The sequence below is a fragment of the Vicia villosa genome, linkage group LG1, assembly GCF_029867415.1.
Source record: "Vicia villosa cultivar HV-30 ecotype Madison, WI linkage group LG1, Vvil1.0, whole genome shotgun sequence".
Lineage (NCBI taxonomy): Eukaryota > Viridiplantae > Streptophyta > Magnoliopsida > Fabales > Fabaceae > Vicia > Vicia villosa.
The window spans coordinates 16,028,815-16,053,335 of NC_081180.1; the positions used below are offsets into that span (position 1 = coordinate 16,028,815).

At 30.2% G+C, this 24,521-nt stretch overlaps 1 protein-coding gene across 2 annotated transcripts; it reads right to left on the reverse strand.

Moving 5' to 3' along the window:
• Positions 1-10,643: 10,643 nt before the first annotated feature.
• On the reverse strand, positions 10,644-16,301 carry LOC131601647 (uncharacterized). Of its 2 annotated transcripts, none has more exons than XR_009283758.1 (6): positions 15,199-16,301; positions 12,218-12,296; positions 11,994-12,053; positions 11,316-11,365; positions 11,127-11,241; positions 10,644-10,942 (listed from the first exon to the last, which is right to left on the reverse strand). XR_009283758.1 is itself a non-coding variant. In XM_058873518.1 (6 exons), the coding sequence occupies exons 1-5, from the start codon at positions 15,273-15,275 to the stop codon at positions 11,150-11,152; spliced, it is 372 nt and encodes a 123-aa protein (XP_058729501.1). In that variant the 5' UTR covers positions 15,276-16,301; the 3' UTR covers positions 10,644-10,942; positions 11,127-11,149. The 2 variants fall into 2 exon arrangements, 1 of the variants encoding a protein (XP_058729501.1); XM_058873518.1 differs by having other exon boundaries at positions 11,994-12,067.
• Between the last annotated feature and the right edge of the window lie 8,220 nt (positions 16,302-24,521).

The window sequence follows — 24,521 nt, forward strand, 5'->3', positions numbered from 1 at the left end:
CAGTTTTTACTCGTGTCACAAAAATCATGTGCGGTTTTACACTGTGTTAAAACACACGTGAAAGAATTCATAATATTTAAATGACAACATCGATGTTTAATAGAATGTCTTACATTTCTTTTCCATTTCACATGAATTCTTGTCCGTGATCAACATTGGAAACTTCTCTGAAAATTAAATTAGAGAATATTAATTAATGATGGGCATTTAATTTAAGCATTCAATTATAGTTAAAAAAAAAAGAAAAACAAAAAATGTATATATTAATTTGGGAATAATAAAAATAATCTTATATTGATGCAAGGTTATATTAAAATTCTAATAGAATGCAAACATTTTAAATTTTAAACTTACATTAGTTCCTGTAACAATCGTGTTCAATAACAGATGTGCTGCACAAGATGTGATTCCTTGTGAAACAACATCGCGGCAAGTTTGATCCGGGTTGGCTGCCACTGCCTCCGCACTATAAAAATATTTAAAAAATTAAAATTGCTTAAATTCCTATGCTCACTAATACAATTCATGTGAGTGATTTACCTAGAACATGCGTAGCAAGGTGACTCGCTACTTAGATGAAAGTACATTAGATACAAAGTAATCGGTGTTGCCTAAATATGCATAATTGGAACACATTGTAAAAGTACAATGGAATATTGTTGTAAAAATAAGAGTGATATGAAAACTGAGCCTAAGATATATAATTTAAAACACTTAAATATAGTAAGAAACATATGTGAAAATTGAGTTTAGAAACTTAATTTTTATAGTTTGGAATTTTAATGAAAATTTATTTTGAAATTAAAGAAGAAATCAATTTAAACTCATTTTTTCCAAAATGAACTTTGCTTTAAAATTGAATTTAAAAACGTAAAATAAAAAAAATCACAAATCCTAAATAATATAGAAGTTTGTTGTAAAGAGGGAAAAGGAATATGGAAATTGATATTAGGATATAATCTGAGAAGAATATATTTAGAAAGTGATTTAACCAAATAAATAAAGGTTTAATATAATATTAAAATATTCTTAAATGTTTGATATTGTAATGATTAAAAGCTTTAACAAATAACAAAAACTTAAAACATATAGTTTACAATGTTTCTTACCAAACTTCATAGTGACACTTTTATATTGAAGTTCCCAACCATAATGACACTTTTATATTGAAGTTATGAAAGCAAGTAAAACTCACAAGGAATTTGTTGGTGCAAAAGAAATATCCTTAAACTGAGGCCTCCTTGATGTATTTGTCATCTTTTTACCTAAAAAATATTTTCGTTATAGTAAAATCATATAAATAAGACTTATTTTCAACAAAATAGTGTATTTTAAGTTTTATTGAAAACACTACCAACTTACAGTAGGATGGTGTACATCGTTAAGATCGTACATTAACCGTTTCCTCCAGGTACAAACCAACAAAAATGAAACATCAAATAAAGTATGTTACACTAACAATAATTATAATAGCAATAAAAAAAGAATAAGTTTAGCTAAATTTAAATCTGTTCAGAGTTCGGAGGGTTCTACTTGACACGGGAAACTAACATATGCCCGACATTAATGTGCATTAGATATTTTTCTTGGTCAACTACATCTTCAGTTACATCTAGTAGTACACTAAAAGTTTAAATCAATAATAGAAACATGTTTTCCCTACAACATGGTTCAAAAATACCTATAATTATAATTATAAATATATTGAAAAAAATAAAATAAAATAATCAGAAAAAATAGTTTAACCAAATATAAATGGTAACACTGAGTTGTTTAACTATATTAGAAAAGGACCTGTGAATTAAGTCCAAACAAATTAATCTAATATTGTAATTATCTCAGTATCAATTGAGACAGTTGTGATGCCATGACTGTAAACAAAACAATGCGTAATTTACTTAAGTTGCGTGATATTTTATGCATCACAATTTATGTTACGAATAACGTTCACTAAAACTAAACAATAGTTTTGGCACTAACCCATCAATTTTTGAACTTCCTGGCTGCCAAAAAGAAGTAGAAAAATGCAAGTCTAGTGAATAAACATAAAAGAATTTACACAGTTTAGTGCATACTTACATCATTATACGACCTACAACGCTTTCCAACTTTCGTCAGGGAAGTAGCCTTATATAAGTTGAGAATGGAGGTCATAAAAGATTTAACACTTGGTACCATCCTTGAAAATGCATTTTTATGTGCTAGATTGAATTTTGGTTTGATGAAATTGGAGAAAAGTGGTATAGCTAAGACAACTAAACAATTTAAGATGTATAAAAATTACACTTAATGATGTATAAAGGAAATGGGGTTTTAAACACTTGAGATATGAAAAAAATTCATTAAAACAAGTTACCTCCTTAAAGGAATCCATAAGTAGTCTTGAACAAGTATTTGAATAAGTTGATGTTGATCCCAAACTGACCATATTTTTCCTAATAAACAAAAATATTAAATAAAAAGTTAGTACTGCTAAGGAAAAGAAAAAGGTAAAGAGGCTGAAATTCATATAGAAATAAATACTACGCTAGCTTTTGGATCATAAGGATCAACACAAAAATTGAGTTTACTGTTCTTCAATTGAAGATTAATAATGGTATCCTCCTATTGTCATTGTCTCTCTAAGGTTAAGTTTCTAATTTTAGGTGCTATGCTCATAATTACATTTCATATGATGTTAAATGTAAAACCTGCTAGTTTCACCCTACTTTCAAATTAGCGAGTTTTGAGATAGGCCTCCAACGAAGAAGCTAACGCAAAAAATGAGTAGAAAAAGCATTTCAAAATAATTGTGTTCGTGCAAATGAACTTAAGAAAAAGGTACAAATACAATTCCTGTTTTACATTTAACATTTGCAATTAAACAAGGCAATATTGTATACCAACTTAACCATTTAAACAAGGGCATTTCATAAGGGTAGTTAAGGAAATGATATTTGACCAACAAGACAACTCATATATAGAATTATGCCAAATACAAAAAAAGCAAGATAAGACACAGGTCTTATGTTGCTACTGTTGTCAAAACATGAACGGAAAACACCTTTGAAGTCAAGATATAAGATACATAAGTCTTCTTATATGCATACATGTAAAATGGTTAAACGTGTATAGTGCATAGCTTTATAATGTGCTAAATATAATAAAGCATGTGATTGATTAGATATAAAAGAAATAAATCATGTGAGTGATTTACCTAGAACATACGTAACAAGGTGACTGATCCGGGTTGACTGCCACTGCCTATGCACTATAAAAATATTAAAAACTTTCAAATTGCTTAAATTCCTATGCTCATTAATACAATCATGTGAGTGATTTACCTAAAACATACGTAACAAGGTGACTCGCTAACAAATTGTGTTGCGTAAATCTGCATAATTGGAACACGTATTGTAAAAGTACAATGGAAGATTGTTGTAAAAAGAAGAGTGATATGGAAAATGAGCCTAGGATATACAATCGAAAATACTTAAATATAGTTAGAAACATATAAGGAAATTTATTCTAGAAACTTATTTTTTATTTAAATATTAATGAATTTGAAATTAAATAAAAAATCAATTTAAACTCATTTTTTCAAAAATGAATTGTGCTTTAAAACTGAATTTAATAACCAAAAATAAAAAACTCACAAATTTTAAATAATATGAAAGTTTGTTGCAAAGAGCGAAGAGGAATATGGAAAATGATATTACGATATAATCTGAGAAGAATATATTTAGAAAGTGATATAACCAAATAAATAAAGGTTTAATATAATATTAAAATATTCTTAGATGTTTGATATAGTAGTGATCAAAAGCTTTAACAAATAACAAAAACTTAAAACATATAGTTTACAATTTTTTCTTAACGAACTTTCTCCCAACCACGACGATTGTTGAGGGTGGTGCATAACAAAAAGAGAAAAACAACATTAAAACTTATTTTATAGTCATTCTCAGCAACTATATAAGACTAAATTTAAAGGCTAACAAACATATAAACTTACTTAAGCGGGTGGGCATGAGTCAATTTTATTTGAAAATTGACAGTGTGTAAGACCCCACACCTACATAAAAATATCTATACAAAAATAAATCATAATATGAAGATCTATCAAATGTATAGAAAGATTTTCTTGCATTTCTTCATGAAACCTTTTTATTTTAACTTAGCGTTTGTTCATGATATTTTTCCATGACTTCACCATGATTCATAAAGGTGTTATGCTCATATAAATACATGAAATTACAAATTACAATTCACCTCTTCGAATCAAACACTTAAACTTTCAAAACTCACATTTCAAGTATTTCAACTTTTATTCAAGAACTTTTCTGCATACATTCACATCTTCTAAACCGAAAATTCTTGAGCATTCTAACACTTTAGTGTTTGTGAATTATTTTCATTGGGAGGGAAGATCAGTTACATTGATATATCACTTAAGATTATAAAAGTGATAATTACTCTACATCTTTATTCATTATTTATTGTAAGAAATTCCTAATTATCAAGGATTGTTTGATATTAGGTGTGTTTCCTTGTTGTCCATGATTGTTGGAAACAATATAGTATAAATGAAAGTATTTTTTCTTATTATACTTGGTTGGTTTGTATCCTTATTATCTAGGATTGTTGGAAGCAACAGAGTTGAGTTTGAGAGGATTGTTCTTATTTCAATTTGGTTGATCATAAGAGGATTGTTCTTTGTGATTGTGTTGGTCTTGTACAAGTTCTAACAATAGTAAGATCTCTTTCTTGTTGAAAAGGGACTGAAGTACTCTCGAATTATATAAGGGGAACCAGGATACATCCTTGTGTTCTTTATTCTTTTCTGCACTTTATTTTTTTCGTAAACATCGTCAAACCAGAAAAATAAAGTAATATACCACTTAAATCAAAAATTGATCATTGCACTTATTTCACCCTCTCTTAGGTGGACTCTTAAACTTATACTTTGTGCCTTCAAAAAGTGTACTTCTAGACTGATTATCTACCAGGCAAGTAGTAATCGTATATTTTATAATTAGGTTGTTTTATCTTGGAGGCGTCATGGTTGATCGTGTCTGCCTTGCACAATTTTTGACAGTGTCGCGAAACGTAAAGAGGAGCAATGAAGGAACTATGCTCGATGAGATTCCAACTTGGAATTATGGGTGTTCAAAAATATGGTTAACTGAATAGTATACTTGAACTGAATTGCATTGCACCATGAAAAATTGAAAAATTTAAATGGTTAATGAACTAAACCATTTAATTTAAGCAACTCAAATTCAACTTGAAACTGAATCAAAACCAGTTTCCTTTTATAAACTGATTTAATTATATATATTAGTTTCTCATAAAAAATAAAAGATTAATTGGGAAAAAATAATTTTAAAAAATAAAAAAGTATCCAAAAACATTTTAAAAAAACAATTCTTTTTCGAAAAAACTCAATCTTTTGTATTTTCGATAAACTCAATTTTTCTATTTCTGAAAAAAAAACTCGACAGTTTTTCGTTTTTTCAAGAAAGCTCAATTTTTGTTTTTTCGAAAAAACTCGATTTTCCATGTTTTTGAAAAGTCGGTTTTTTGTGTATCCAAAAACTCTATTTTTTCGTGTATCCAAAAACTTGATTTTTTGTATTTCAGAAAAACTCGATTTTGTGTTTTTCCGAAAAAAAACTCTATTTTTTGTATTTCCAAAAAAATTGAATTTTTGTGTTTCCTGAAAACTTGACACTTGTATTTATGAAAAAACTCAATTTTTGTTTTTTTTCCAAAAAGCACGAGTTTTTGTTTTTCCGAAAAAGTCGATTTTTTATATATCTGAAAAAAACTCTATTTTTTCGTTTTCTCAAAAAAAATTAATTTTTAGTTTTTTTTTTACAAAAAACTCAATATTTTGTATTTCTTAAAAACTTGAATTTTTTGTATTTCCAAACAACTTGACATCTTGTTTTTCCGAAAAAAACTCGTTTTTTTTATTTAAAAAAACTCGATTTTTTGTTTTTTCGAAAAAAGTTGATTTTTTTTAAATCCGAAAACTCGATTTTTTCGTTTTTCCGAAAAAAGTCCAATTTTTTGTATTTCTTAAAAACTTGACTTTTTGTTTTTCTGAAAAAAATCGTTTTTTTGTATTTCTGAAAAATCTAAATTATTTCTGTTTTTCCGGAAAAAATCAATTTTTGGTATTTTCAAAAAACTTAATTTTTACGAAAAAATTCGAACTTTTTATATTTTAAAAAAAAACTCAATTTTTTGTTTTTCCAAACAAATATTTTTTCTTAAAATAAATATTATGAAAATATCATCTTGTAATATAATTTTATGAAATTAATAAATTGGTTTTAAAAGAGTTTAAACATAAAATTGGTTTAAAATTGCAAACTATTTATAAACTAGTTTATAAATATAAACTGGTTCTAAACAAGTTTTAAATTATATTGAAACCGCTTTAAGAGTTAGTTGAATTTTTATTGAAATAATTATTGCAAACTAAACTGAACCATAAATGTGGTTTGGTTCAATGTAATTCATGAACCATGAACAACCCTACTTGAAATATAGTCTCATACTAACAAAGAAGACACAAGTTGCATTGAGTTGCATTTACAAGGTGAAGTATCTACTAAATTGTTTCATTTTCAAAGAACAAGGACAAAACAAAAACCTAACCTTAATTTGAGGAAATTGTGGTATGATCAATCCACAGAAATCATGTGCAATTTTTACCCGTGTCACAGAAATCATGTGCAGTTTTTACACCGTGTTAAAACACACGTGAAAGAATTCATAATATCTAAATGACAACATCGATGTTTAATAGAATGTCCTTCATTTCTTTTCCACTTCACATGAATTCTTGTCTGTGATCAACATTGGGAACTTCTCTGAAAATTAAATTAGAGAACATTAGTTAATGATGGGCATTTAATTTAAGCATTCAATTATAGTTCCAAAAAAAAGGAAAAAGAAAATTAATGTGAACCAACAACATCATCGCGGCAAGTATGATCTGGGTTGGCTGCCACTGCCTCCGCACTGTAAAAATATTTTAAAAATTCAAATTACTTAAATTCCTATGCTCATTAATACAAGTCATGTGAGTGATTTACATAGAACATGCGTAGCAAGGTGACTCGCTACTTAGATGAAAGTACATTAGATACAAAGTAAACGGTGTTGCGTAAATATGCATAATTGGAACACATTGTAAAAGTACACATGAATATAGTTGTAAAAATAAGAGTGATATGGAAAATGAGCCTAGGATATATAATTTAAAACACTTAAATATAGTCAGAAAGCTTTAACAAATAACAAAAAGTTAAAACATATAGTTTACAATTTTTTCTTACCGAACTTTCTCCCAACCATAATGACACTTTTATATTGAAGTTAAGAAATCAAGTAAGACTCACAAGGAATTTGTTGGTGCAAAAGAAAGATCCTCAAACCGAGGCCTTCTTGATGTATTTGCCATCTTTTCACCTAAAAGATATTTTTGTTATAATAAAATCATATAAATAAGACTTATATTAAAAAAATAGTGTATTTTAAGTTTTATTGAAAACACTACCAACTTACAGTAGGATGGTGTACATCGTTAATATCGTACATCAACAGTTGTCTCTCGGTACAAACCACCAAAAATGAAACATCAAATAAAGTATGTTACACTAACAATAATTATAATAGCAATAAAAAAGAATAAGTTTAGCTGAATTTAAATATGTTCAGAGTTCGGAGGGTTCCACTTGATACGGAAAACTAACATATGTCCAACATTAATGTGCATTAGATGTTTTGCTTCGTCAACTACATCTTCAGTCACATCTAGCAGTACAATAAAAGTTTAAATCAATAATAGAAACATGTTTTTCCTACAACATGGTTCAAAAATACCTATAATTATAATTATAAATATATTGAAAAAAATTAAATAAAATAATAAAAAAATAGTTTAATCAAATGTAAATGGTAACACTGAGTTGTTTAACTATATTAGAAAAGGACCTGTAAATTAAGCCAAAAAAATTAATCTAATATTGTAATTATCTCAGTATCTATTGAGACAGTTGTGATGTCATGACTGTAAACAAAATAATGCGTTATTTACTTAAGTTGTGTGATATTTTATGCATCACAATTTATGCTACGAAAACGTTCACTAAAACTAAACAATAGTTTTTGCACTAACGCGTCAATTTTTGAACTTCCTGGTTGCCAAAAAGAAGTAGAAAAATGCAAGTCTAATGAATAAACATAAAATAATTTACACAGTTTAGTGGATACTTACATCATTATACGACCTACAACGCTTTCCAACTTCCGCCAGGGAAGTAGCCCTATATGAGTGTGAAAACGCTCCAATCTTTTTATAAATTAAAACATTTATATTAAAAAAACAATTTTATAATATAAGTCAAATTCAAAATAATATAAACATAAGGAAAAAAATGAACTCCTCGCGCTATTGAAATCAAAGAATTATTAATACTCTATTACTTACGGTAGTTTTTTACATACATACATACATACATACATACATACATACATACATACATACATACATACATACATACATACATACATACATACATACATACATACATACATACATACATACATACATACATACATACATACATACATACATACCTACATGCATACATGCATACATACATGCATACATGCATACATACATACATACATACATACATACATACATACATACATACATACATACATACATACATACATACATACATACATACATACATACATACATACATACATACATACATGCATACATACATACATACATACATACATACATACATACATACACACACATATCCAAAGGATTCTCATGAAACACTAAAGAAATAATGCACAAATTATTTTGAAAAGGAAAAGTTGCATAGCAAACTACACAACTTGAGACAAAAAGAAAACCTTGAGAGTTGAGAATGGAGGTCATAAAGGTTTTAACACTTGGTACCCTCCTTGAAAATGCATTTTTATGTGCTAGATTGAATTTTGGTTTGATGAACTTGGAGAAAGGTGGTATAGCTTAGACAACTAAACAATTTTAGATGTATAAAAATGCAAAAAAAAAAAAAATTACACTTAATGATGTATAAAAGAAATGGAGTTTTAAACACTTGAGATATGTAAAAAATTCATTGAAACAAGTTACCTCCTTAAAGGAATCCATAAGTAGTATTGAACTAGTATTTGAATAAGTTGATGTTGATCCCAAACTGACCATATTTTTCCTATTAAACAAAAACATTAAATAAAAAGTTAGTACTGATAAGGAAAAGAAAAAGGTAAAGAGGGTGAAAGTCATATAGAAATAAATACTACGCTAGCTTTTGGATCATAAGGATTAACACAAAAATGAGTTTATTGATATTCAATTGAAGATTAATAATGGTATCCTCCTATTGTCATTGTCTCTCTAAGATTAAGTTTCTAATTTTATGTGCGAGGTTCATAATTTCATTTCATATGATGTTATTAAAACCTGCAAGTTTCACCCTACTCTCAAATTAGCGAGTTTTGAGATAGGCCTCCAACGAAGAAGCTAACGCACAAAATGCGTAGAAATAGCATTTCAAAATAATTGTGTTCATGCAAATGAACTTAAGAAAAAGATACAAATACAATTCCTGTTTTACATTTAACATTTGCAACTAAACAAGCCAATATTGTGTACCAACTTAACCGTTTAAACAAGGGCCTTTCATAAGGGTAGTTAAGGAAATGACATTTGACCAACAAGACAATTCATATATCGAATCATGCCAAATACAAAAAAAGCAAGATAAGACATAGATCTTATGTTGCTACCATTGTCAAAACATGAACGAAAAACACATTTGAAGTCAAGATATAAGATACATGAGTCTTCTTATATTCATACATGCAAAATGGTTGAACATGTATAGTGCATAGCTTTATAATGTGTTAGATATAATAAAGCATGTGATTGATTAGATATAAAAGAAACAAATAAATTTATTGTGTATACATTGAACATTTGAATGATGGATAATACTTACATACTTAGCTGAAACTATATGGAACTAAAAATAATAACCAAAATTTATCATATAAACATGTAATATAAAAAGAGTGCTTAACCTATTGTTTCATAATTGATGTATCTAAACTATATATAATCCAAATACATCATTTACTCAAAGAACCTAAAAGTCAAAATTTACTAATAAAAGAGAATGGAGGGAGTATCATTCATTGTTATACAAATTAAACAATCCATTAACTAAATGCATTGCTTGTATTAGGAATGTCACAACCAATGAAAGTAATGTTAAGAGTTGGCAAAAGGAAGATGACTTAAGGTCACTCATGAAAAGGTGGGATAATATATTACAAATACCTAGATTCTCATTTATGAGAATTCAAAATTAGTATGTCATTTCTAAACATATGGTCACATATGGAGAAATAATGCACTCAACATTATGAAAATATGATTTCATCTAAAAATTAGTGATGTTGAACCATTGATTTATGCATTTGTAACCAAGGAGGAGCTATGAAGGACCTATGCTCGATGAGATTCCAATAGTTTAAAAATCTAACTTGGAATATAATCTCATACCAATAAAGAAGATACAAATTGCATTGAGGTGCATTTACAGGGTGAGGTGCATTTACAAGGTTAAGTATCTACCAAATTGTTTCATTTTCAAAGAACAACGACAAAACAAAAACCTAACCTTGATTTAAGGAAAATGTGGTGTGACCAATCCACATAAATCATTTGCAATTTTACACCATGTCATATAAATCATGTGCAGTTTTACAGGGTGTTAAAACACACGTGAAAGAATTCATAATATCTAAATGACAACATCAATGTTTAAAAGAATGTCTTGCATTTCTGTTCCACTTCACATGAATTCTTGTTTGTGATCAACCTTATGTAACTTCTCTGAAAATTAAATAAGAGAACCTTAATTAATGATGGACATATAATTTAAGCATTTAATTATATTTCAAAAAAAGGGAAAATGAAAAACGTAAATATTAATCTGGAAATAAAAAAAAATCTCATATTGATACAAAGTTATATTAAAATTCAAATAGAATACATACATTTTTAATTTTAAACTTACATTAGTTCCTGCAACAATTGCGTTCAATAACGGATGTGCTGCACAAGATGTGATTCCTGGTGAACGTACAACATTGCGGCAAGTCTGATCCGGGTTGACTGCCACTTCCTACGCACTATAAAAATATTAAAAACTTTAAAATTGCTTAAATTCCTATGCTCATTAATACAAATAATGTGAGTGATTTACCTAGAACATACGTAACAAGGTGACTCGCTAACAAATTGTGTTGCGTAAATCTGCATAATTGGAACACATATTGTAAAAGTACAATGGAAGATTGTTGTAAAAAGAAGAGTGATATGGAAAATGAGCCTAGGATATACAATCGAAAATACTTAAATATAGTTAGAAACATATAAGGAAATTTATTCTAGAAAATTATTTTTTTTTTAATTTTAATGAAAATTTATTTTGAAATAAAAAAAATTCAATTTAAACTCATTTTTTTCAAAAATGAATTGTGCTTTAAAACTGGATTTAAAAAACCAAAAATAAAAAACTCACAAACTAGAAATAATATGGAAGTTTGTTGTAAAGAGCGAAGAGGAATATGGAAAATGATATTACGATATAATCTGAGAAGAATATATTTAGAAAGTGATCTAACCAAATAAATAAAGGTTTAATATAATATTAAAATATTCTTAGATGTTTGATATAGTAGTGATCAAAAACTTTAACAAATAACAAAAACTTAAAACATATAGTTTACCATTTTTTTCTTAACGAACTTTCTCCCAACCATGACGATTGTTAAGGGTGGTGCATAACAAAAAGAGAAAAACAACATTAAAACTTATTTTATAGTCATTCTCAGCAACTATATAAGACTAAATTTAAAGGCTAACAAACTTATAAACTTACTTAAGCGGGTGGGCATGAGTCAATTTTATTTGAAAATTGACAGTGTGTAAGACCCCACACCTACATAAAAATATCTATACAAAAATAAATCATAATATGAAGATCTATCAAATGTATAGAAAGATTTTATGTGACCCATCTAAGAAAGTATACAAACTATTATAAATGAAATGGAGCTTTAAACACTTGAGATATGTAAAAAAAAAATCATTTAAACAAGTTACCTCCTTAAAGGAATCCATAAGTAGTCTCGAACTACTATCTAAATAAGTTGATGTTGATCCCAAACTAGCCATATTTTTCCTATTAAACAGAGACATTAAATAAAAAGTTAGTACTGATAAGGAAAAGAAGAAAAAAAAAAGTAAAAGGTGAAAGTCATATAGAAATAAATACTATGCTAGTTTTTGGATCATAAGAATCAACACAAAAATGAGTTTTTTGAACTTCATTTGAAGATCAATAATGGTACACTCCTATTGTCATTGTATCTCTAAGGTTAAGTTTCTCATTTTATATGCTCTGCTCATAATTTTATTTCATGTGATGTTAAATGTAAAACCTACAAGTTTCACCCTACTCTCAAATTAGCGACTTTTGAGATAAGCCTCCAACGAATAGGCTAACCCAAAAAAATGAATAGAAAAAGCATTTTAAAATAATTGTGTTCTTTCAAATGAACTCAAGAAAAAGATACAAATAAATTTCATATTTTGCATTTAACATTTAAATTAAAAGAAGGCAATGTTGTATAGCAAGGTACAATGAATCAAAATGCTTTATTACTTCAGCTAGCAGTTGCAGTGTGCTTCACACACACGCTACCAATTCAGCTCGTTGTTGGTAATGCATCGTGTTAAAGACTTGAGTTTAAACACCCAAACATGAATATACCCACCAAACATTACACACAGAATCATTTTAGTATACAACAATGGTTAGATGAATTAAGAGAATACACAGATAACCTAACAAAAAGGGGAGATGACTAAAACCCATGTGCTACTACTTTATCATGAAAGTGGGGAGCTTTCTTAACTTAACCATTTAAACAAGGGTCTCCCATAAGGGTAGTTAAGGAAATGACATTTGACCGACAAGACAACTCATCTATAGAATCATGCCAAATACAAAGAAAGCAAGATAAGACACAGATCTTATGTTTCTACCGCTGTCAAAACATGAACAGAAAATACCTTTGAAGTCAAGATATAAGATGCATACGTCTTCTTATATTCATACATGTAAAATGGATGAACATGTATAGTGCATAGCTTTATAATGTGTTAAATATGATAAAGCATGTTATTGATTAAATATAAAAGAAGAAGAAGAAATTATTCTGTTTACATTAAACATTTGAATGATGTATAATACTCAAATACTTCGCTAAAACTATATGGAACGAAAAAACAATAATCAAAATTTACTGTATAAACATGTAATATAAAAAGAGTGCATAGCCTATTATATCATAAATTCGTACGTAATAATTCAGGAAATGCATTTCTTATTAAAGTTTGAAAATCCTCATAATGCTTTAGGAAATGCATTTCTTACTAAAGTTTAACAATCCTCACAGGCCAACCTTTGAAACTTTTATTGTATTTCGTTGTTCTTTCATTGTTCTTGTTTATAAATGAAAGAGAAAGAAAGATATACATTAATAACAATAGGAATGAAAAATACAGTAGAAACTGTTTAAATTAATAATGTAAGGACCGGAGAAATTTATTAATTTAGAGAGTTATTAATTTATCGATAAATTAATAATTATTAATTTAAAGAGTTTTTAAGTAATCATATTGTACATGTCAAAGTATGCCTCTTAGAATTACGTTGCAGCGAACCTTGGGACTCAACTTAAATTAGTAACTGTTGTGTTCATATGCATTGGAAATCAATAATGAGTTTTGAAGTATAATAAATATAAACAAGAGGAACAAATGTGTTCAATGTATTCTTAAAGGAAAACAAACAACTATTGAATCATATTTCAATATAGTGTAATATATTTTTTTCCAGTTTTTATGAATTATTAATTTATGATTTTCTTGGTGTAGCAACCTGCCCTAAAATTGAAGGTTTTAGAGTCGCCACCTATTCTAAAGGGCGAATAAGAAACCATACGCAGTTAAGAGATCGGGGTAAGTTATTATAATCAGGTTGAGGGAAGGTGTTAGGCACCCTCAACCCTTTCCTAAAGGCTAACATTGTAAAGATAAGGTTTATGGCAATAATTATAAAGGCTAACATTTAAAGATAAGGTTTATGGAAATAATTATGAGGTTTATAGCTAATGAATTGAAAAGAGTAAAGATTTAGATTTTAAAGATGAATTGAAATTATAAGGGGGAGACTCGCCTTGTTACCAAGTGCCTATGTACCTCCTTATGGAGGATCAGAGTCAACGTAGTTCGGGCACAGGGTTGTACGCCTTAGAATTTGAATTTGAGTGGTATTAAGGCTTTTTGAATGGCCTATCGTAGTTTTTGAAAGCGAAGTTCGAAGGTATTTTGAATTACCTTGTCGTAGTTGTGAACATCGCAATGTTTGAAGGGATGAAAATCCGTAGTATCGTGGTTTAGTGTGTTTGAAAAGGTTTGGGAAGTGTTTTAGGATTTGGGCGTACAACCCTGATTTAATATGGCACCGTTAGATGCGATGACCAATAGATTTGGTCAGTATAGCTAACGGATTAAGGGGCATTGCTGGTTACTCAGATCGATAGATTGATCGTCGCGGGCAGCAAATTAAAATGTATTTTTAGTTTTATATATTTTTATCTCTCGTCTAATGCGACTAATAGTTTTAGTCGGGTCGAGGAGAGAATTAAAAAAGATTAATGTTTTATTATTTTATTCTTTTATCTCTCATCTAGTGCGACTAATAGCTTTAGTCGGGTCGAGGAGAGAATTATTCAAGAATTAATTAAATTGATATTTTTACCCAAATGGTAATGGGGTTGGGCAAACCCTAATGCCTGAATAAGCTTCCTAGGGTTTTTTATGATTTATAATGATTAAAGTTGATTAAAATAAATTAAATCAAAAAATCGAGATAATCGGAATAATCCTAATTAATTATAATCCTACTCCTAATTTATTTCTTAATCATAATTCAAAAAATTACATTATATGCATAACAAAAGCAATTAAAATTAATAATACAATTCTACAAAATAAATAAAAATATTAAATAAAACCTGGGTATTAATTCTGTGTAGTGGTTCCTTGAGGGTTCATGGTGTGCTACTGCGTTCAGGTGCGTGAGATCTACCATGGGAGAGATGTGAGGGTTGATGCGTGAGGGCTTACCGTGGTCTCGCGTGAGACGCTTGCACTAGATCAACGAAAACCAAAAATTGGTAAAAGAATTTGGCAGCGCTGGGGATCGAACTGGGATCTGCATGGTTATCCTCATATCTTCTTCGCCATTCCAGCTGCGCTTTTTACTATTTAGTGTAATACACAAAACGATATATAATAAAAAAAAATATGTGAAGATTTTGAAAACGAGGCGCGCGCCCCCAGCTGGTCTTCTTCCTCGCGTCGTTTTTCTGAAACAGTGAACCCTATGGCAACGTTTTTCAAGTGTGGCCGTAAAGCTCCCACATTCAAACATGCAAACCATCATCAATAAACATCAAATAATAATCCAGACCAAATGTATATAACACTGCGAAACCAATGGAACTATTAATTTTGGTTAATTCTTCCTCTAACCTACAGGCCCCAATTTGTGTAACCGAAACCCTAACTATGGTGATTCTTGCAAACAAACACCAAAACCAAATTAAATCTCCAGAAAGCTCATAAACCTCAGTCTAAACACGAATATAGGATTAAAATCAATTCATTGAACGTGTATCATGTAAATCGGAATCGAAAGAATTCGTGCAAAGCGAGACCAATAATGGCGCGATTCTGAGCGTGAGTAGACTTGGAGGATGTTTGGATAGCTTCAGAAATCCTATGGGAAGGCGAAGGGATCTTCAAAACCCTTTGAAATTGCCCCAATATTCAGAACCGACCCCACCCTGTTCTTGAATTTTTGTTATCGAATCTGATTTTTGCAGCGGCCAAAATACCATCCCCCGTTTGCAGTTGTTTTCGTTTGTTTATATATGATTGAATTAGGTTATTTATTTTGGGAAAGAATCAAAGATTTGAAAGGCTGAATTATTGATTGAAGATTTGCTTCAATTTGCATATGATTCTTTCCATTCTTGCACCACACACTTTGCCAAATCTCTTCCCACGATCATGTCTTCATAATCAGCCCAAGATTTCTAATAAGATAAACCAATGCCAACATTATTTTATTTCATACCATTTTCTTGATTTTAATGAATAAAATTTTTTAATATAAAAGAACTAAAATGATGAGAAATAAAACAATGGACTTATGGGCCTTTGGGACCAAAATTTAGGCCCATAAGTCAAGAGGTTCAAAATTACTCTATATGATCTTTGTGCATTCCTTGGGCCTTAGGATATTTAACAACAAAGATGCTTTTCCTTTTTTTATTTATTTCATAATTTTTTTGTATTTTACTTAGCATTTAAAAATGAGTGAAAGAAAAAATCAAATAATTATAAAGATAAATAGCAAAAATTTAAACTAATAATAATGATAATCCTCTTAAAATTAATAATCGAACAAAAAATCATAAGCTATATGTGAAATGGACTGAAGATCTCGAAAATGGAACAGATGGGTCAGATGACTGGGCTCAAGCACGTTCTAACCTTAAACCTCATCTTAACTCAGGGTATTTTATAAGAGGGTAGATTTGACAATAAGAATGTCAAACCCCATGACTCTTAATTTCGGCCCTTAATGAATTAAAAGACGTAGATTTGATCGGGTAAATTTTGGGGTATGACACTTGGGAACGAAAACTATAAAGGGATCTCCAAAAAATTTATTATCTTATTATTTTATCGAGTTTTTCAATTTCTTACATTGGCCCAAGTCGGGACTGAGCAAATTTATTATTTTAGAGAGTTTATTAATTTACCGAGTATTAATATAAAGAGTTTCTACTGTACAGTGAAAACGAAGAGGAAACAAAAAATAAATTGAACATACAATAAAATAAGAATCCAAATACAAAGAAAATAGAATGTGAATGCTCTGTGAAGATCAGTGTTAGGGTTTTAGAGAATGCATCGCGAATGCTCTGTGAATTTAGGGTTTTGGAGATGGAATCGTGAATGCTCTGTGAAGTTAGGGTTTTTGAGATGGAATCGCGAATGATCAGTGGAGTATAGAGAATCACGAATGATCGGTGGGGTATAAAGAATCGAGAATGATCGGTGGAAGAATCGAGAATGGTCGCTGGAAGAATTGAGAATGATCGATGGAGAGGAGAAAATCGCGAATGATTGGCTGAGTTAGGGTTTTGGAGAGGTTGAGAGGAGACTGAGATCAAGGATGAAGAGAATCGCGTCGTTAGGAGAAACACTGCAACACGAGTATTTTATTTGTTTTGGTTCTATAAAACCCTTATTTACCTTTATTAGAAAAAAAATCAAAAAAATAAATAAATTTGTGTTTTGAGATTTTAAAAAAATACTTTTCACTTTTAGTAGCACGAGTTAGACTAAGTTTGTTTTCGCGTTTGAAATATTAAAAAATTACGTCTAGTAAAAGTTAATATTTGGAGCTTTAGAAAATCATGCTAAATTATGCATTGGGATGCAAAAATGGACGGTCACTTGTGCTTAAGTTGCTAAGGAACTAAGGAGGATTTAGGGAACGCTTGCACCACAAGGAATTAAGTGTTCCCTTCCGATTCCTCCTGCATATTCTTTCAGTTTCAAATACACTACTATTTCTCGTATATTTAATTAGATTTCTTTTCCAAATGTAGACAAATATGAAAAAGAGTAATCAAATAAATAATAACTATTAAAATATAAGTCTATTTTCAACTGAGTCCAAATTTCATATATTAGTATCAGCTCATTTTCAATTTATAATACTTTTTATCTACATTTTAGTTATCACCTAATATGTTTTGTAATTTTTTTCAATTCAAAGTCTTTTTAATTTTAAAAATTCTCACGGTTAGTAATTTCTTTTTTATGTATTGTTGATTAAATTTCTTCTAGGTATATATATTTGTTAAAATAAACGGCTCACTCCATTTAGGCCGTCTTATTTAAACCCGTTAAAAAGCGGGCGGAGCGGGCATGAACCAACTTTGGCGTCCGAATCCAAAAGTCAAGATCTCCATATGAACTCCCAGCTAATTTTATTGTATGTTTTTTATAGATCTACTTTAATAGCAAAATAGCCTTTTTGGCTTCTTCTTGGTCATCAAATGCACCACTTCCTCAGCTATGATGATATTATCGTGAACATCTCTCCTTGGTACAAAATCGGTTTGGTAGGGAGAAACCAATTTCTGCATGCAACCTTTCATTCTCCCAACCAACACCTTGCTCGTTACTTTGTATATAGTGTTACATAAAGAGATGGCCCTAAATTGTGTCACCAGTGAAGGTTGCTCAACTTTGGGAGTCAAGCATGTATTTGTTTGATTAACTTCAGCAATATTGATAGGACTGTTCCAGAGTTTCTTAACATAATCACAAATTTGTCTACCAACATTACTCCAGCTTTTTTGGTAAAACTCTACAAGGTAACCATCTAGTCCCGGAGCTTTCCACGGTCTCATGGCAAAAATAACTTTTTTTATCTCTTCATCCAAAATATGTTCCTCCATTTTTGTCAAATATGCAGCATCCAAAGTTGGATATGAGTTATTTGTCATCTCCCAACTATTTCAGTTATTATTTAAGGAAAAAAGCTCCTTATAATACTCATTAAACATTTCTTGAATTTTATCTGTGTCCCAAATCCAATGACCATCCTTATCTTTAATCGTGCAGATTTTATTCTTCCTCATTTTGTGGACTGTTTTCAAATGGTAGTATCGCGTGTTACGCTCATCATCTGCAGCCACTTTGATCTCGATCTTTGAAACCACATTAATTCTTCTTTTTTAAGAATGTTATGTAATTCCAAGTGAGGTTTTTGTTCAAGTTTTTTCAATTATGCATAATTCTCATTTCATTGAAGCCTTATTTAAATACCTTGAAGCCTTGAAAAAATCTATTTTTTCCTGAATTAAACTTTATCTATAGTGTTTCAGTTTCCACCCTTTGAATTCACTCTTTATATTCTCAATATTTATGTTCAAATTATAATCCTTGTTTTATACCTTCTTAAGCATATTTTGATAAGATGCTTCAGGGTCCATGCGTTCTCAAACCTGAATCTTTCATTCATTCTTTTAGTGTTTCAGGAATTCAACGAAATCATTATGGGGTGATGGTTTGAAAACTCAACCCTAGCCAACACTTTCACAAATGCATTAGGTTAGTCCAACCTCCACGCATCATTACACGTAGCTTTATCCAATTTCTCATATATCCTTCGTCCCCCACGGTAAATAGGACCCCTCTAGGTAAAATTGGAGCCATTAGATCCTAGGTCTATGATCCATGATAAGGTAAAAATGTTGATGTCGTATTTTCAACATACGTTGAAATGCTACAATGTATAACTGCCATCATCGATGATAGAATCCCATAGATTTGCTCGCCTCCATATAGAGGCATTGTGAAATTAGGCATGTACGAACCAGAGGCACTTGGCTTTGTCGTTACTGGTGTTCTTGGATTGTTTGGAGAGATTATTGACCCACATTGGCTAGTCGAAAACACTGCCATAGTACTTGACGTCAACATGCTAATGTTGGAAACATGTGATGCCACTGTATTTCCTCCCGAGGGTTGTTACCTACGTCAAATATGAAATTTAACACCAACGGGTGTGCCAATTTATTTGCACATATTTCTAGAAAACAATCTCTAGCCTCTTGTTTAAAGTTAACTTGCAAGATCGGCTACAAAATCCTAGACTAGTGTTAAGTTTGCAAATATTATTGGGTTTGCATTGTAATATTTGGGTTGAATTTAATAAGAAAAAGCAAGAAAATAAAGTAGAACGAAATGATTCAACTAAGTAAAATAAAAGCTTGTAAAAGATTAAATTAAAATATAAATTGCTTTGAATTTAAAAGATGGACACACGCATAATGTCAAAAAACTACATGTTTCTCTCTTGAATGTGAATACTTTGAGCGTTTCTTTACAATGTAACAAATGCGACCCTTGAAAATGAAAATTACGTCTACTTATATAGACAAATAAAACCTGCCCTTGGCCACTTTCCCACGTTCTATAACCGTTTATTATGCATTCTCCACCACTTTAAAGTTTCAAAAAAAAATCCCTAAGTTCTTTTGTTGTTCTTTTGACAGAACCAACTTTTCTTCTGAAGGCTTTTCCTTTCTACTCTTCCATGCCCGTCGACTTCCTCATATCTCTTTCCTTATCGACGCATTTTCACCTCTTTGAATCTTTGTTTAGATTTTGTGTAAACTCTTCAAAACCCTAGTCGAAAATTCCTAGTTAACACCTTCACTAAAGCTTTATTCAAAATATTTTATACATTTTCATCTCTTAAATTCTCAAATTATCATGCATAAAAATCTTTGATTCAAATGCATAAAAAAAAATTAAAAGCTGTTAGCACTTTTTAAGTCAGGTCAGGTTAACTGACTTAACAAAACGTGATAATTTTTAAAATTTGAATAATTATTTGAAATTTAAAAAGCATTCTGCATTTGTTAAGTCCTGTACGAATTTGAAAAAAACATCGACTTTTTTAACATCTTTTCATGCACTTCTTCATGAAACCTTTTTTATTTTAACTTAGCGTTTGTTCATGATATTTTTCCATGACTTCACCATGATTCATAAAGGTGTTATACTCATATAAATACATGAAATTTCAAATTACAATTCACCTCTTCCAATCAAACACTTAAACTTTCAAAACTCACATTTCAAGTACTTCAATTTTTATTCAAGAACTTTTCTGCATACATTCACATCTTCTAAACCAAAAATTCTTGAGCATTCTAACACTTTAGTGTTTGTAAATTATTTTCATTGGCAGGGAATATCAATTACATTGATATATCACTTAAGATTATAAAAGTGATAATTACTCAACATCTTTATTCATTATTTATTGTAAGAAATTCCTAAGTATCAAGGATTGTTTGATATTAGGTGTGTTTCCTTGTTGTCCATGATTGTTGGAAACAATAAAGTAGAAATGAAAGTATTTTTTCTTATTATACTTGGTTGTTTGTATCCTTATTATCTAGGATTGTTGGAAGAAACAGAGTTGAGTTTGAGAGGATTGTTCTTATTTCAACTTGGTTGATCATAACAGAGGATTGTTCTTTGTGATTGTGTTGGTCTTGTACAAGTCCTAACAATAGTAAGATCTCTTTCGTGTTGAAAGGGGGCTGAAGTACTCTCGAGTTGTAAGAGGAACCACGATACATCTTTGTGTTCTTTATTCTTTCTGCACTTTATTATTTTCATAAACATCGTCAAACCAGAAAAATAAAGTAATATACCACTTAAATCAAAAATTGACCATTGCACTTATTTCACCCTCTCTTAGATGGACTCTTAAACTTACACTTTGTGCCTTCAGAAGGTGTACTTCAAGACTGATTATCTACCAGGTACGTAGTAATCGTATATTATATAACTAGGTTGTTTTATCCTGGAGGCGTCATGGTTGATCATGTCTGCCTTGCACAATTTTTGACAGTGTCGCAAAACGTATTAAAGTGGGCGATCTAGTTCGCGACTCGACTCAATAATTTCTTCATTGACAATTTTTTCAAAACTAAAAATAACAATTTTAAGTCATTTTCAAATTGTCATGGCTAACGAAGAAATTATTAATACTTTTGTTGTTGTTGTTGTCTCTGACGAACTATTCAAGTTTGAGGGATGTCATTGCAAATGTCGACAACAAAAAATGTGATTTTTCTTTAACCTTAAAATTTTATCAATGTTCTGACCGATAACATTTTTGTTGTTCCTTCGTGATCAATCAACAAAAATAACGATAATAAATCAGTGGAGTCATATGAAACACTTAATGTTGCTGGATTTGAATCTGGTGCACATATTATAGCGAACAATTTACAGTTTATAGAAGGAAGTTCCATATGGAAAGAGAATGACTATCTATGCAAAAATCACATTCTAAATGGAGTCACAGATGATCTGTATGATTATTAGAGTAGTTGCAATACTACAAAATAGGTTTGAGAAGCTCTGAAAAAGAATTATGATATCAAAAAGACTAGAGCAAAGAAGTATGTTGTTAGTCGCTACCTGAAATATCAAATGATAGATGAAAAGTTTGTGGAAACTCAATGTCACGAAATTCAAAAGATTGCTCACGAGATCACTAGTGAATGTATGCCCTAGATGAACAATTTCAAATTGCTTTTATTATTAACAAACTATCCTCTGGTTGGAAATATTTCAAAAACTTACTTCGCCACAAAACAATGGAATTTTCAACCGAGAGTCTAATTACTCGCCTATGAATCGAAGAAGAATCTTAGAACCGTAATGTTATGAATCAAATCAAGAATGAGAATCCTTCTAAGGTACCGATTGCTCCAATTGCTAGACATCAACCACCACCTCTAAGAAATGACGTTTATTTTTTTCCTATTTCAACTGTGAAAAATTAGGTCATATGGCTAATAAGTGTAAGAGAATGACTAAACCTGATGTTGTCCCTAATGCATAGGTAAACCTGAATGATGAGCAATTTATTGCTATAATGACTAAAATGAAGATGGTTTTGATAAATCTAATGGTTGGTGAGTAGCCACTAGAGCCACTCTTCATGTATGTTATGATCGTACAATTATATAAAATTGCAGGTACCATAGGAGTGCATATATTCATAACGAGATAAGATCCTCTCTATTTTCCCTCTCCATTACTATAGTTTTGGAGGCATATGCAGTGCATAAAAAATAAATGCACCTATTATGTGTTACATTATTACATTAATATTTTTAAAACCTTGGCAATGCACAAAATGGAAAGGGAGGAAATGGAGAAGATCTTGTCTCATTATAACATACTTTATTTATGAGACTCTTTTCTCATTCACTAATTGGTAAAGCCAATGATTGGTGTTTAAACTAGCCTATAGCCGTCAAGACAAATTGGAACTCTTTGGAGGATAAGTTCACCTCCTAATTCTACACTCAAAATAAAATCAACAATTCAAAGACCACCATTGCATTCTTTTCACAATGACATATTAGAACCTTTGTGAGGTGTGAGACACATTCAATTTGAGAAAATTCTCCATCCATAGATTCAATGAAAATATGAAATCACTAAAATCCACATATTCAAAAATAATATACAACAACAAAAGAAGCTCTTGCTTGGTGTAACTACGATAGAATATTAATGTCAAGGAATGTTGATGACAACCTCGAGATCATCATATCACTAGCGCAAAATGATCAAAAGGCAATTATAAGAAAGGCTCCACATCTAAGTGAGAATGTTTGTGCTGGAATTGCAAGATGCAATTATACATTAAAACAAGTATCTCACCAAGAACGTGAAAGAACTAGCTAACCAAATTGTCGATCTTCCACAATAGATCAAATGCATTCAAGAAAAGAAGAAAAAGTTGGTGATGAAGTGCGAACTTTGCCTTGGAGATCATCACAAAACTGCCCATTTGAGGACAATACCAAGTTTATTAACAACCAGTATGGACAAAGACAAGATCATTACTAAATCCAAAATCAATACAACTTCTAAAGGCAATTCCCATATCATCAATCTTGTCAACAAAACAATAATTTCAAGTTGGAGGACACTTTAAACCAATTAATGCCAGTTTCCATGGCAAATCAAAAGAGCACAGACACTTCAATCAAAAATCTGGAAGTACAAATGAGACAATTTGTAAAAAAACGAACACATTCACTGCAAATACACAAACAAATTTAAAATTCAAAAGAACAATACAACGACGTAAAAAAAACTTGGGGAACGAGAGTGAAGAAAGTTAAAAATAAAAAGATGGAAGAAGTTGAAGAAAATACCGGGGTGATAAAGAGGAAGCGGGTGAAGAATCCACAATAGTAACAAAAGGTATGGTGGTATTATCACATACTACAATATTCAAATTGATATCGATCAAAGATCTCAGCCAAGTGAGGATACCTGCAACTGTAGGAGACCTACAATTTGAGAAAGACATGATCTAGAACCAAGCAACAACACTATCTGTAGACAGAAATCAACATACACCGCCAATATAAAAAATCTGATGCAGTATTACAGTTTGATGACGGGTCGTGTAGAAAACCGTTTGAAAAACAAAAAAACAAAAATGAGACCACATCCAATTGGACAAATTATCTTTCAAACTTAATTTTTTAGACAAAATTTTGAACATATACCTTTAAGATAAATTGTTAATTAATATTTTTCTTATAAATAAATATAATGCAATGAAGTTTTTTTGGGGGAGCCATGGCTCCTATCTATGGTGAAGAATCTCAGCAACTCTGTTCGGCCTTTTACA